This window comes from Lissotriton helveticus, chromosome 5_1 (assembly GCF_964261635.1).
Source record: "Lissotriton helveticus chromosome 5_1, aLisHel1.1, whole genome shotgun sequence".
NCBI lineage: Eukaryota > Metazoa > Chordata > Amphibia > Caudata > Salamandridae > Lissotriton > Lissotriton helveticus.
Window position 1 is genome coordinate 2,084,489,661 of NC_136065.1, and position 12,581 is coordinate 2,084,502,241.

The following is a 12,581-nucleotide window of genomic DNA, read 5'->3' on the forward strand; positions in this document are numbered from 1 at the left end:
CAAGTACTCCACAGCGAGTTATAAATTCAAGAAAATAATCAAAAATCACTGGAATATTTTGAAATCTGAACCAGACTTTAAAAACATCTTTGATCTACAACCCATTTTTGCCTTCAACAGGGGCAGAAATCTTGGAGAATTACTGAAGAACAAAACTAAACCAGAAGAGACATTTCGTGGAACTAGACCCTGTCTACAACGTGGTCATTGTAATAACATCATTAGAGGAAACTATCTAACCCATCCGATGAAAGGACATAAAATCAAACTTCATGTCAATGCCACTTGCGATACAGCTAATGCGATCTATATGTTGAAATGCCCGTGTGGGAAGGCATATGTTGGCAAGACCACACGTAAGAACAAAAACAAGACTGCATGAACATAAATCCAACATTAGAACTGGTAATGTAAAATCTAGTGTAGCCATGCATTTTAAAGAAGCACAACATAACATTTCGCAGTTACAATTTTTAATCCTAGAAGTCATCGAAAAAAAGGAAGGACGTGACAATAACTCTTTTTTGTTACAAAGGGAGAATAATTGGATATACTTGCTGAACTCTCATATACCATTAGGTCTTAACGACCGGACGGAATTTACAGGTTATCTTTAAATGATGTTTTTCTTGACTTCAGCCTTGTACTTAGAATAGAGCATGTGTAATCATCACTATTCACTCTGTTTACACATTTGTTTTCGTTTGAAATGTCCACTTACAACTGCATTCGTTCACGATTTAGTTTATGTTTCAAGTGTCCATTTACAAATTTATTATTCTCGAGAAATAGACATCCTAGTTTAAGCTATGTTTTTTCTCAATTAGAATTGGCCGATTCCCGATCACATGATCGGAAATCAGACCAATCCACACACAGATAACTAAATCCGCCTGTGTCTGTTTTTGATATGAACTCAGACACTGGCGGCGCAGCACGAATGCGTGAAACCACCAGGAAGATCCCGTTTTTCGTTAAGTGTTCGTAATGGAGACGCGGCGCGTCCCACTAGTAAGTCTTTCTTTAACCGATGGAATTAGGTTTCCCATTTGGTTTTTTTCGTTGCATTTTTTGTACATAGCATTCTGAATTAGGTTTGTATTATTCTAGTTTGGATAATCGTGTCAACTCAGTGGATGACACACTCATCGCAAAACCTGATCTATGTGAGTACCTATAGGCAGACGTTTTTTTAAGAATGTGCACACAGTCACTTTGGTTTTTTTTTTCACTGAATCACTGAATAATAGGTTATAGATTTTGTCATTGATCAATGTAATATGAATATACTCTGATGATATCGTGATTGTGCCTTGTTTTCAGCTTACTGTCCCCGATGAAGGGCATAGCCCGAAATGCATTGGACGTATAAAATGATGTTGATGCATATGAACTCAGGATGATGATTTCAAATTGATTTTGATGATTAATGAAGTAAATCATCTCATTGGAGAATATGAACTTTCGACTGTGTCGTTTATCTAAACATTAAGGAATCCTGGTTGAACCCAGGAGAATATTGAGAAGTACGCCTGGGGATGCTCTCAATGTTTCAGTTGTGAGCACTACTTTTTTTGCTATTACATAGACGCCACCAACAAGAGGCGCCACTCGGGCAGTACACTCGAACATCGTGAACTTGCTCTAATTCTTTGAGCTACCTTATGATCTAACCGAATGCTGTGCGCTTCATCCGGACTTCTTTTCGTAGGACAGTGACAGTTGTGATGGGGTATCTATACCTCCAAGATATAAATCGGTCCCCAAGTACACAGCAACAACCAACCAATCACCATTCAGGAAAAACAGGCTGGTAAACCCTGCCCCCTTGCCCTCTATGTTGCCATGTTTCTTTGTACCAATCACAGCTGTAAGAAAACATGTCCTTTTTGCAGATGCCCCCCACTTTTTGACCCCATTTGGACTGTAAATGCTGGTTTTCGACTGACCATGCACTGTACCCTGCTAACCAGGCCCCAGTGCTCTTTCCCCTAAACTGATGTGTGAATTGGTAACCCCAATTGGCAAGGATTTCGACCCCCTTATAAGTCCCTAGTATATGGTACTAGTGGCACTTAGGGTATGGGTGTGTCACCTTTAAGGGTGCAAGAAGGAAGGAGCCAATACTGGGGCGACAGTTCAACTATTTATTCAGCACAAAAGAAAGGATTATATGGAACATAACAGTAAGGGTCCAGGATCCTTTGTTCTTCTGGTTCTTATCCCCTTGTCATGAATGGCCGGATTCCAGCGTATGCAAAAGAAAAGAAACAACGAGGCTTTAGTAGACTGTCACATTCCTACGTAAGTAGTCAGAACAGGGAGTGAGGAAACAGGTAACCACCACCATCAAAGCTATGCCGACTTTGTATAGTGACCCGTGATTTGTGCAGAGGGAAGAACACGGTGCCCAGACAGTACCTCGGCGGCCTACCCTGTCCCTCCCCTCTTGAAATGAAAAAGTGCACGCAAACGGCCACGCACCTGGAGAAGCCACGCGTCCTCCTTCGCGTGGCTGGGCGGAACGCAGAAACGTTGGCCTCCTGGCTTCGCTGCTACCGCTGCACCCTCCGTCAGGTTCTCGTTACCGGCTTCTCTGCAACCAAGGTCGGCTCTCAGAAGGGGCTCCTCCGCGTTGTCCTCGGCTTCTGGTATGGTCGGTCCCTCCTCGTCCCGGTTGGCCTGATATTCCTGGCGCTGCACGTCTGTCTCCCAAGACGCGTTCCTCGGAAGCACACGAGCCTTGGCGTCTTCCGGGTCCTCCTCCATAAGCCGCGAGGTCGGCTCTGATAGGCCCACAAAGTCAGGTGGTCCGGGGACGTGAAAGCCTAGGATATCCTTAAAGGGCCCGTAGCTGTCGGTCTGTGGGGAAGACGAAGAGGCAGTTAACTCAGCCTGTGCCGAGCAGGGGACCCCCTGACAGGGTGTTAAAGGGATTACTAGGGCCTGAAACACTGTTTTTGTCATCCTGAATGACCTAGGTAAACTAATGACAGCAGGCCTTCCATTGCAGGCTGCAGGAGTAGTGCAAACTGCTTGAACTTGACTTTGCCCTCACCATACGTGGAAAAGTCAAGGCAAAATGTTTAATATATGATGGTCACACTTAAGTAATACCAATATCAGCACCTGTGGCACCTTCCTGGAACTGTACGAACAAGGCTCACCATGGACCAAAGCTTGGTTCACCCAGATGGATCCCTTTGAGAGCCAAAGGCATCAAGAGACTCCCCTGGCCTAGTGGCACTAGCCCCCTGCAACTGCAGGTAAAAAAACCATATTGGAACCAATGAATTACTGGCCATCTGGCACTGCAAGGGATTGCCCACAAGTAGATGGGTCAGTGCATTGTGGGAAGTGCATTGTGGGAAACGTAGTCCTGAACTCCCGAAGTTTCAGGCAGCTACAGTGTTCACCTGGAGCTCGAAGTAACTTTCTGCTGTGCTTAAGGCTGACAAGGCTTAGTGGCTGCCAGTTTGGCAGCCACCACCATTACTCAAAGTTGCACCTCGAAGGAACTCTGTAAAACCTTCATCCGACCGTTGTTGACATTTTGGACCCAGTCACCCATGGTACAGTGTAAGTGGTAAAACCGGCTCTCCTGCTTCAGCTCCAAGGACAGCCAGGACAACTCTGTACCCCGGCTTCTCGAGCCAGGTAAAAATCAAACTGTCGGGGCTTGGTCCTGGGACCCACATCATCTTTACCCTCCTTGGGTTCCACTGAGAGACTCAACCTGCATGTGCCCGATTGTCACCAATGATTTTTACCACTGACTAAAACGATAAAAGTTTTACAGTATTATTTTGCACTGACAAGGTAGCGTACTGCTGCTGGAGCGCTTTGCTGATAATCGCATTTTAAAAATCCTTTTTACTATTTGCTTTTTGCTTAGTTCGTTTTCCCTGGTTTTTAATTCCCCCTCACCTGCATTGTAATTGTTGTTTCACCGCCGCTTGGCGGGTCCGGTGCTTGGGGTGGGTTGCCTATTTTTGGTCGCCATCTTTGAGTGGGGTGAGTGTAGGTATAGGCGCCACTATCCGCCTGCGCTTTAGTGCGCAGGAGCCAGCGAGGGAACACCTACTTAATGCTCCTCCCCTAGCGTAGCGGGATCACGTAGCGGGCGTGCCTTCGCGTGGCCGGAGTCGTGCCAGAGTCCTGCCCGTCCGCGTAGGACGCTTAGGACGTGGCCGGACCCTGGCCCTTACCGCCGGACGATCCGAGGTGCATAATGTTGTGTTACACCAGGGACATGCTGTTGGCCATTGGCCAACTATATGCGACCTGTGAGGTACCGCGGGTCAGCCCGCTGTGCGGCCCTTCCTCATGTGCATGCGGGATGTTCGATCTCCCCGCCCCCCTATTAAGGGGATGCAACGAGTCTGCCGCTGTGGCTGTCAGCTCAAGTCCATCTTTTAGTATTTGGAACCTAAATGTTAGGTCGATGGTCAAACACCATCAAGACATCTTCGATCTCATAGGTAAGGAGTCGCCGGACGTTTTTTGTCTTACGGAGACCTGGCTGCAAGACGCCGAGACGGCCGTTGTTAACTTGGCCTTCCCGCCCGAGTACTCGGTGTATACTCTTAACCGAGCCTCTAGAGGTGGGGGGATAGCGCTTGCGGTTAAGTCCTGCTATTCGTGCGTCTGGCAAGGGCAAAAAATCTCTGGCTGTGAAAGCGCGTTGTTTAAGATCGCTATTACGCCTAACTTTGCTTTCTCGGGCCTTTTGATTTATCGCCCTCCTGGGAGTGAAGTGGCCTTCAGGAAGGCCCTCCCAGATGCCATTAGCACGTTGGCTGCAGGCTGCTCCAATTTATCCATTCTCGGCGACCTAAACATCCATTATGACAACTTGTCTAGTCCAGCGGTGTATAGCTCTGTTGCAGATCTTGAGGCTCTCCAGCTTGTTCAGCTGGTGTCGCAGTCTACTCATGTAGGTGGTCACACCTTAGATCCTTTTTTTACCAATCTAGCGGAAGCGAGCATCTCCATTCCACCCCCGCTGGCCTGGACCGATCATTATTTGGTATGTATCCAGTGCCCCCTGTCTGAGCCGCAACTTAAATCTACGGTGCGCTCTATTCCTAGACGGCGTTGGAATAAATTGAAACTTGATGACTTTTTCCATCTTTTGTCTTCCGACCCTCTAGGTCTAATTGAGTCGGTGGAGGTGGGCTACGATCGCTTCTGTGAGTGGGTTACTAGGGCTCTTGATTGCCTGGTTCCAATAGTTTCGTGTAAATGCGGGACAAGGGATCCAAGCCCGTGGTACGATGATTCGCTGCGGGTGCTTAAAAGCACCTGTAGGCGTGCCGAGCGGGAATGGCGCAAAACTTATAACAGCGACAAAAAAGTTTTGTATATGGCCACTGTGAAACTCTACCATCGGGCAGTTTCCAGAACCCGTGCGGCCTTTTACGCCTTGCAATTTCGTACCAGTTCTAACCCCTCCAAAACTACATTTAAGGCTCTGAAAGATCTTACCGCTAAAAAGGTGGCTGTGACCCATCAGAGTTCCACCGCACACTGTGAAACCTTGGCGGATTTCTTTTTGGAAAAGGTCCATGCCATTTATAGAGCTTTTCCTTCGGCTGTACCTTCCGTTGGCAGACCTCTTAAGCCTTTGGTCTTGGATGTGTTACACTCTTTCCCGAGCCTAACATCAGAAAGCCTCAGTAAACTGGCCCAACAGGTGAAGTCAGGGTCACCGGCCGATCCGTTACGGCCGGCTTTGTTTAAAGAGCTACCATCGCAAGGTATCTCGCCGGTTTGCTCTCTGATCAATACGTCATTTACATCTGGCGTAGTCCCTCTGAAGTGGAAACAGGCAGTGGTTATGCCTATTCTTAAGAAGCCATATTTGGACGGTGGCAAGCCTGAGAATTACCGTCCGATTTCACTTCTTCCGTGGCCTGCTAAAGTAGCGGAGGCGCATGTCAACTCTGTCCTCTCGGACCATCTTCTTCAGGCCAACATCTTAGACAGAACGCAGAATGGATTTCGGGCTGGGCATAGCACGGAGACTGCTCTACTGTACATGGGGGAGCACTTACGCTCCGTGCTAGATGCGGGTCAAACGGCGGCGCTGGTGCTTTTAGATCTGAGCGCCGCCTTTGACACCGTGTCCCACCCCATCCTTCTGCTTCGTCTGGAGGAAGCTGGTGTCACCGGCCTTGCTCTCCAGTGGTTCCGTTCCTTTCTTGCCAACCGTTCTTTTTGCGTGGCCGTCCCGCCTTTTCAGTCCAAATTCCATCCTTTGGATCTGGGGGTCCCCCAGGGCTCCTCGCTGAGCCCCACGTTATTCAATCTATACGTGAGGCCGCTGGCTGAGGTAGTCAGGCAGTGGGGTATGACCATGGTGTCATACGCCGATGACACCCAGCTAGCGGTCACGATCAGCGGGGATGCGGACGTGGATGCCCCCAGATTCCAACAAGGACTTCGGGCGGTCGCCAGTTGGATGACCTCCAACTGTCTCCAGCTGAACGCAAGTAAGACGGAGGTTATGATCTTTGGCAAACAGACGGAACTCTGGGGAGACAGGTGGTGGCCAGCGGATCTGGGTCCTACGCCAACCCCGGTCTCGGAGTTAAAAAACCTTGGGGTATGGCTCGATCCAACTCTTGCCTTTGTCTGCCATACCAAGCGTACGGCGGCCTGTTGTTTTGGCATCCTGCGTGGACTACGTCCTGTGCTAAAAAATGTTGATGCCACCACTAGGCAACTTGTGATTCAAGCTACTGTGCTCTCTAGGCTGGATTACGCCAGCTCCCTTCTAGTGGGACTGAATCAAGCGGAAATTATCCGTCTTCAGCGCATTCAGAATGCCGCAGCGAGAGCTGTCGTAGGATTACCCAGATTTTGCTCTACTGCTAACACCTTGCGCTCGCTACATTGGCTTCCGATTGCACAAAGGATCCGGTTCAAGGCCCTTTGTGTAGCCAATAAAATTCTCAAGGGATCCCCGGCTACGATCCTTTCCAAACTATTGTCCCGCTATGTCCCGGTCCGAGCTTTACGATCCTCTGACCTAGAACTTGCGGTCGTCCCCCGCTTTAAGTGTAGCAGGGCTGGCGGCCGTTCTTTTCAAGTCCGCGCTGCAGTGTTATGGAATTCCCTTCCCCCGGCAATTCGCGCCCTTAGGGACCTGCTCTCTTTCCGTCGAGCTGTGAAAACTTTCTTGTTCCCTTAGAATGTGTTCTTCCTGCTTTTATTGACTAGTTGTGTTGTGCTGCTACCTTGTCGGGCGCCAGGACGCTCCTTCGCTGGAGCATCTGTGCGCTTAATAAATGAGCATAACAACATAACTGATTAAAATTTGCTTCTAAAAATTCATAACTTCGGTTATATGCATCTGGTCTCGTTCGCTTTGGTGTCTAAATTAAAATATAAACCTGCTTCATTTTCATAAATTGGTGTTGGATTTCTTTGGAACTGTGTCAAATACTTATCGTCCATTTTGGTACTCTGAAATGCTTGTTTACCACATGTTGAAGCATGACACCAGGTGGTGTGCGAGACCAGTACATAACTTTTTGTGAGATGTCCCAACCCTGTTTAACACTGTAAAACCGTGGTCACTATACTGGGAGCGGCCCCTATGTGGTAAACATTTGATGTTGGAGGCTGCCTGCTCCTAGTGCCCCTAATACCCTCCCCTAGGCTTCCCTGGGGTTAGTGTGTTTCATACTCTGAAATGCCTAACATGTTCCACTAGTGAAACCGGGCTGCTCTCGCCACTCTACCAGGACTGAGCTAAGGATTTATTATGGTGAATCCAAGGACCATCTTTGGGGGTTTATGAGAATATTGCATGGTGAAGCCTAACCAGTATTACCACATAACACTCCACAGAAGAGCAACTGGAGCCAAATTTCGGGGGGAGCTAAGAAAAAACTTAGGGGAAGGCTGAACCTTTATTCAGTAGGCAGAGTGGAGCTGCAGGGCCTCCAACAAGGGGTGAAACAACAGCAAGGCATCCGTCTCATCCCGGGCTGCCACACACGACGGGAGGGGGGGGGGGGGTGAAGCCCGGTGAGTCCAATGGGTGTTGCGCGCCTGATACTCCACCTTCCTACGACTGTGCTGCACTTAATGACCCAGCTCAACTATCCAAACTTCAGCCTCTAGCATATCAGCATTAGACCCAACTTTTACAAACACCGCCAAAGGATGTTGAAGAGGGCCAAACATTTAAAATTGAGAATAAAAATAGAACTAAATTATGCCGACCACCTACATTTATGGAATGGTTTCGCTAAAGCTTTTACTTCCTGGTACAGTGCCATAATTGGCTATGCTGGAGTATTACCTTTGACAAATGGCTTTTATATATGGGGAAGAAACGGCAGACCCTTTATTTTACAGTTGTTTCATAAATATAAACTTAATTTTATACTTACCCCTACCTGATGACTACATCTGGAGCAGATAGAACAATACGGTATACGAGGTCAGTGTGCTTACCGTTTATACCTCCACCCTTCCCCCACATAAGATGTAGACTTAGTATAAACATATAAAATCCCATTGGGTTGGCCTCTTTGCAGCATGATCCAATATGAAACTGAAGCTTATGAAGGTGAAAAATGAACGGGCCACTTATCAAATTAGTAAAAAAAATAAAGACAGGAAGGTGATAAAATATACAGCTGATATAGGTTGATAGCAATACAAAGGGGACTGTTTCCTTATTGCATTACTTAGTGGTCGTCCTAACCATGAGAACCACTTCATGTGGTGAGCAACCAGTAGAAACACTCGAAGTTAACACCTCACAGGAACACCAATTGGAAAATCCAATGAGAATCCTGCAATGCCACAGGGACTCCTCATCATTGGAGTATCCAAAGTGCTGGCAAGTAATGACGGGAGACTTCCCTTAGCACTATTTGTATTGCACCCTCGTCGCCTTCTCTTGGTGGTGCAATTGGGATCCAAAGACGATGCAAACATGGGTGCCAAAGTCCTGGTCTCCGGTTGAAAATACAAGGGGGGGCCAATAGGCCCCCACGCAAGCATGGCGGGGCCCGGTCCCTCCCACAACCCGTCCCCTTCGGGGCCGCGTTCCTCGCCCCCTCGCCCCGGAAGTACTGGTGTGCTTCCGGGGCGAGGGGGCGGGGTCGCGGCGGCGAAGGGGTTAAGAGCCTGGGGAGCGCGGGAAGCGGCCTCTTTGTGCCCGCGCTCCCCGGGCTCGCTCCTCGCCCCACCGTGGGGCCGTTTAATTTTCCCCACCCTCCATCCCTTATTTAGCAGACCTTGGGGCTTGGTAAATGGTGAGTATCAGGTTTTGTCAATGTGCCGGAACATAGATGTAAGGGGGACTTGATCCAGTAGGCCTGGAATTTCCTGTATACTGGAAGGAAGTACAGAATTTAAACGTTGGTGCAGTGCCGTGATTTTAACCAATTCTTTCCTTAGGCCCCTTTTTTCCCGCTTACAGGAGTAATTATATATGTGATGTTATGCTTTGCTGTGTGTTAACAATTTTATCCTTAGGCCTTTTTTCCTTTTAGAATAGCATTGTCGTATTTATTATGTGTGTCTGGCGGTAAGGTCATTAATCGGTGAGCAGCATTTTAAGGTCCTTACGGGGGGGGCGGACCCATTCACGAAAGGGGCCGCCCGCGGGAGGGGCCATTTGGTCTCTCTCAGAACTTCAGGGGCAGGAGATGGTCTCCATTAATTTAAAGGGTGCGGGGGAGGGAGTTTACGCTTTCCTCAGGCTGGTAGCCACCCCTCACAACACTATGACGTCATTAAGGTGCGCGAGTGTCTGGGCCCTCCTGTTATGGTTAAATGGAGTTCGGGGAGCGCACGTGGGTGTAACGTGCCCTGGGTTGCGCATGCGCATCTTCAACGCGAGAGCGCAGCTGTAAAAGGATCTGACACCGGTTGGCGACCTTGCCCTAGGCCTTTATTAAAGTTATTAAAAAGTTATTAAGTATTGGAAATATTAGAATGCAGTTTAATTTTCAGGATGATTAGATTACGTTAGGAGACACGCTGTATTAGCTATTTGTTAAGGTTAGCCCATCATACCATGTCGAAACGGATGTCAATCTAATATTCTGAAAAGTGTGCATTTTAATAATTATCAGAAATGTTTATTTGATTAAAATTTTTGATTTGTTTTTATATTTTAATAAATACGGCCAGGGGGGGGGGGCCCGTACCCCCCCTTGACTTCCAAAGACCCCCATGTGTTGACTGGTTGAGTTGGGTAATTCAGTCAGTGTTCAAGGGGGGAGGTGGCCGGCAGTCCAAGACCATGCTGCCTGACGCCTTCGCCTTATCGAGCATAGGTGTAGTCCTCGGGTCATAGGTGGTATCTGTGCCTCGCGGGCATGCGGTGTGAAGCTCAGATGGAGTCTGTACAACCCACCCGCGGGTACGACGAAGCCCCCTTCCCTACAAGCTACCCCCCCCGATCATATACGGGGCAGACCCTCCCGTCGGGCCGGGCAGCACCTGTATCGCCGGGCGGCTACAACCTCACCTGTCAAACCCAAGACCCTCCTCCCCTCCACTAAAATAACACTGACCCAGTCTGCCGAGTCCAGTAATCCCCTTCTCCCCCCCACCGTAGCTCACCCAAGAGACTTCTCAAACAACCGTGGAATACCCGCCACAAGTGATGACCTCCGGGACACTGGCCTGCCACCGAGGACGGCCTCCCCCGGGCGCACTCACCATGGCCGCCGACAAGGTACCGTGCCCCTGCTCCCGCTGTCTCCGCTGCAAGAGACACTGACAGGCGTGCAGGATGCGCTGAGCTCTCTCGAGATGGGCGCCTGCCAATGACGTCACAGCCGCGGTACGCGCTGATTTAAAGAGAGGCTTGCAACGCAAACTAGTCTATACGGAAGTGAAACCTGGGTCCACAGAGATGCTAACCCCTCCCCGACCAGCAGCTTTATATTTAACATGGGGAGGCAATTGAACACGTGATTTTGCGTCGCTTTAAAGTTAGTAATTTGAAGTATGTTCTTGATGAGATGAAGATCGCGTCTAAATTATAGCGAGGGCTAAAACGGCAGACTACTTCCGTAATAGGCGCCTGGCCTCAGCCTCCACTTCTCCATTGAGGGTACGCATCGAACCTCTATATCCCCCAACACACAGTGTGGCGAGTTGCAGGAATCGGGGAGAAGCTGGCTAGAGGTGGGAGTGTTCAAACGCAGACGTGAATGAACCTATGTTGACATGCGAGGCAGAGCTATAGGAGGAGCATGAATGGGGTGGAGACGTGGTACCCTGTGACTGAGGGCATAACCTGTAAGGGAAGTGGCAGAGGCGAAGGGGTAGGTGGACACAAGCCAGGAGAGACGGTGCAATGGCGAGGGGTCTTATATGGAGAGGAGCAGCTGGATACTAACCAGGATGGTGCGAATGTGGGGAGGGGTGTTGGTCCTGTAAGGGGGGGGGGGGGGCTCACGGCAGGAGAAGACTGTACGGAACAAGACCGAGGCGAAGGGTCTTATATAGAGAGGAGTAGCGGGATATTCACCAGGACGGTGAGAGCCGGTGAACGAGCATGTATGGAGAAGGGACAGAAGTTAATAAGTATGTGGGGAGGGGGTGTAGAGCCTGTATGGGGGGAGGGGGAGAGACTGAATGCAGGAGAGTGTAAGGGAAAGGACAGATGCTAAAGAGCGTATATGGAGAGGAGTAAGGAGATAAAACGCCAGGATGGTGAGAGCCCCCCAGGGTGTTATAGCGTTTATACGATTAGCAACGGGGAGATTTTAAAAGTGGTTTATTTTTTTCCGAAAGTTCCGTTCAATTTAGAGAGTTATTAGAGCCTATGTTTAATACACCCCCACGACATGCCCTCCTTGGCGACACTTTAAAAACAAGCATGGTTTTAGTTCGAAGTGCTTTGCATTTTCAGTTCAAGAACTTACGTGTTACATATTTTGGTGCTCTCAACCTCTACAGACTGACAATCTATGACTCCCAGATGTCTTTAAGAGGTGCACTGACCTCATGCCTTGTGGAACATGCAGTTCTGTTATAGGGTATTTGCTTCATTTTTTTACTGTGGTTAATATTGCAATATTATGCTGTAAATGGTGCGTTACTAATGCAAAAAGGTGTCAGAGTTCCAATCTGTGAACTTTAAATGGCCCAGGGATATCAACTGTAGATGTTCAACTCACTGTGTCGTTTTCATCCATCAGATAAAGTGCATTTTTTCCAGAAGTGGTATTGAGTGGTGCATATACACACAATCTTATGCTGATCTTTCCAATATCACAGTGAATAAGAATGTCTAAAATCGAGCCACGTCCAAAAACTAAGGTCTGCTTCTAGGATCTGACCCATGCAGAGATTGAGCACCTCCACAGTGCAGTGTCAGTAGAGGTGCGGCTCCTTGAAGTAAAGTATTGACATTGCATTTGTATCAGAAATGCCACCTTGTCTGGACAATGGAAGCAGGCACGAGAACTGGAGATGTGACCTGAAGGAAGCAGGCATTATAAGTGGAGAATCAAACCATTACAATCAGTGGATGACCCTGGTGGCCGTTGAAGCGTATTGCAAAACTGCTGTGTCCAGTATCCCTAAAACCGCAT

At 48.6% G+C, this 12,581-nt stretch overlaps 1 protein-coding gene across 1 annotated transcript in view; it reads right to left on the minus strand.

Annotated features, from left to right (window-relative positions):
- Window positions 1–10,823, minus strand: part of LSM2 (LSM2 homolog, U6 small nuclear RNA and mRNA degradation associated) — a 73,814-nt gene extending 62,991 nt beyond the window's left edge. The window contains exon 1 of the mRNA XM_078646058.1: window positions 10,696–10,823. Coding sequence (XP_078502184.1) covers window positions 10,696–10,698 — 3 coding nt within the window. The 5' untranslated portion in view covers window positions 10,699–10,823. The remainder of the gene's footprint in view (window positions 1–10,695) is intronic.
- Between the last annotated feature and the right edge of the window lie 1,758 nt (window positions 10,824–12,581).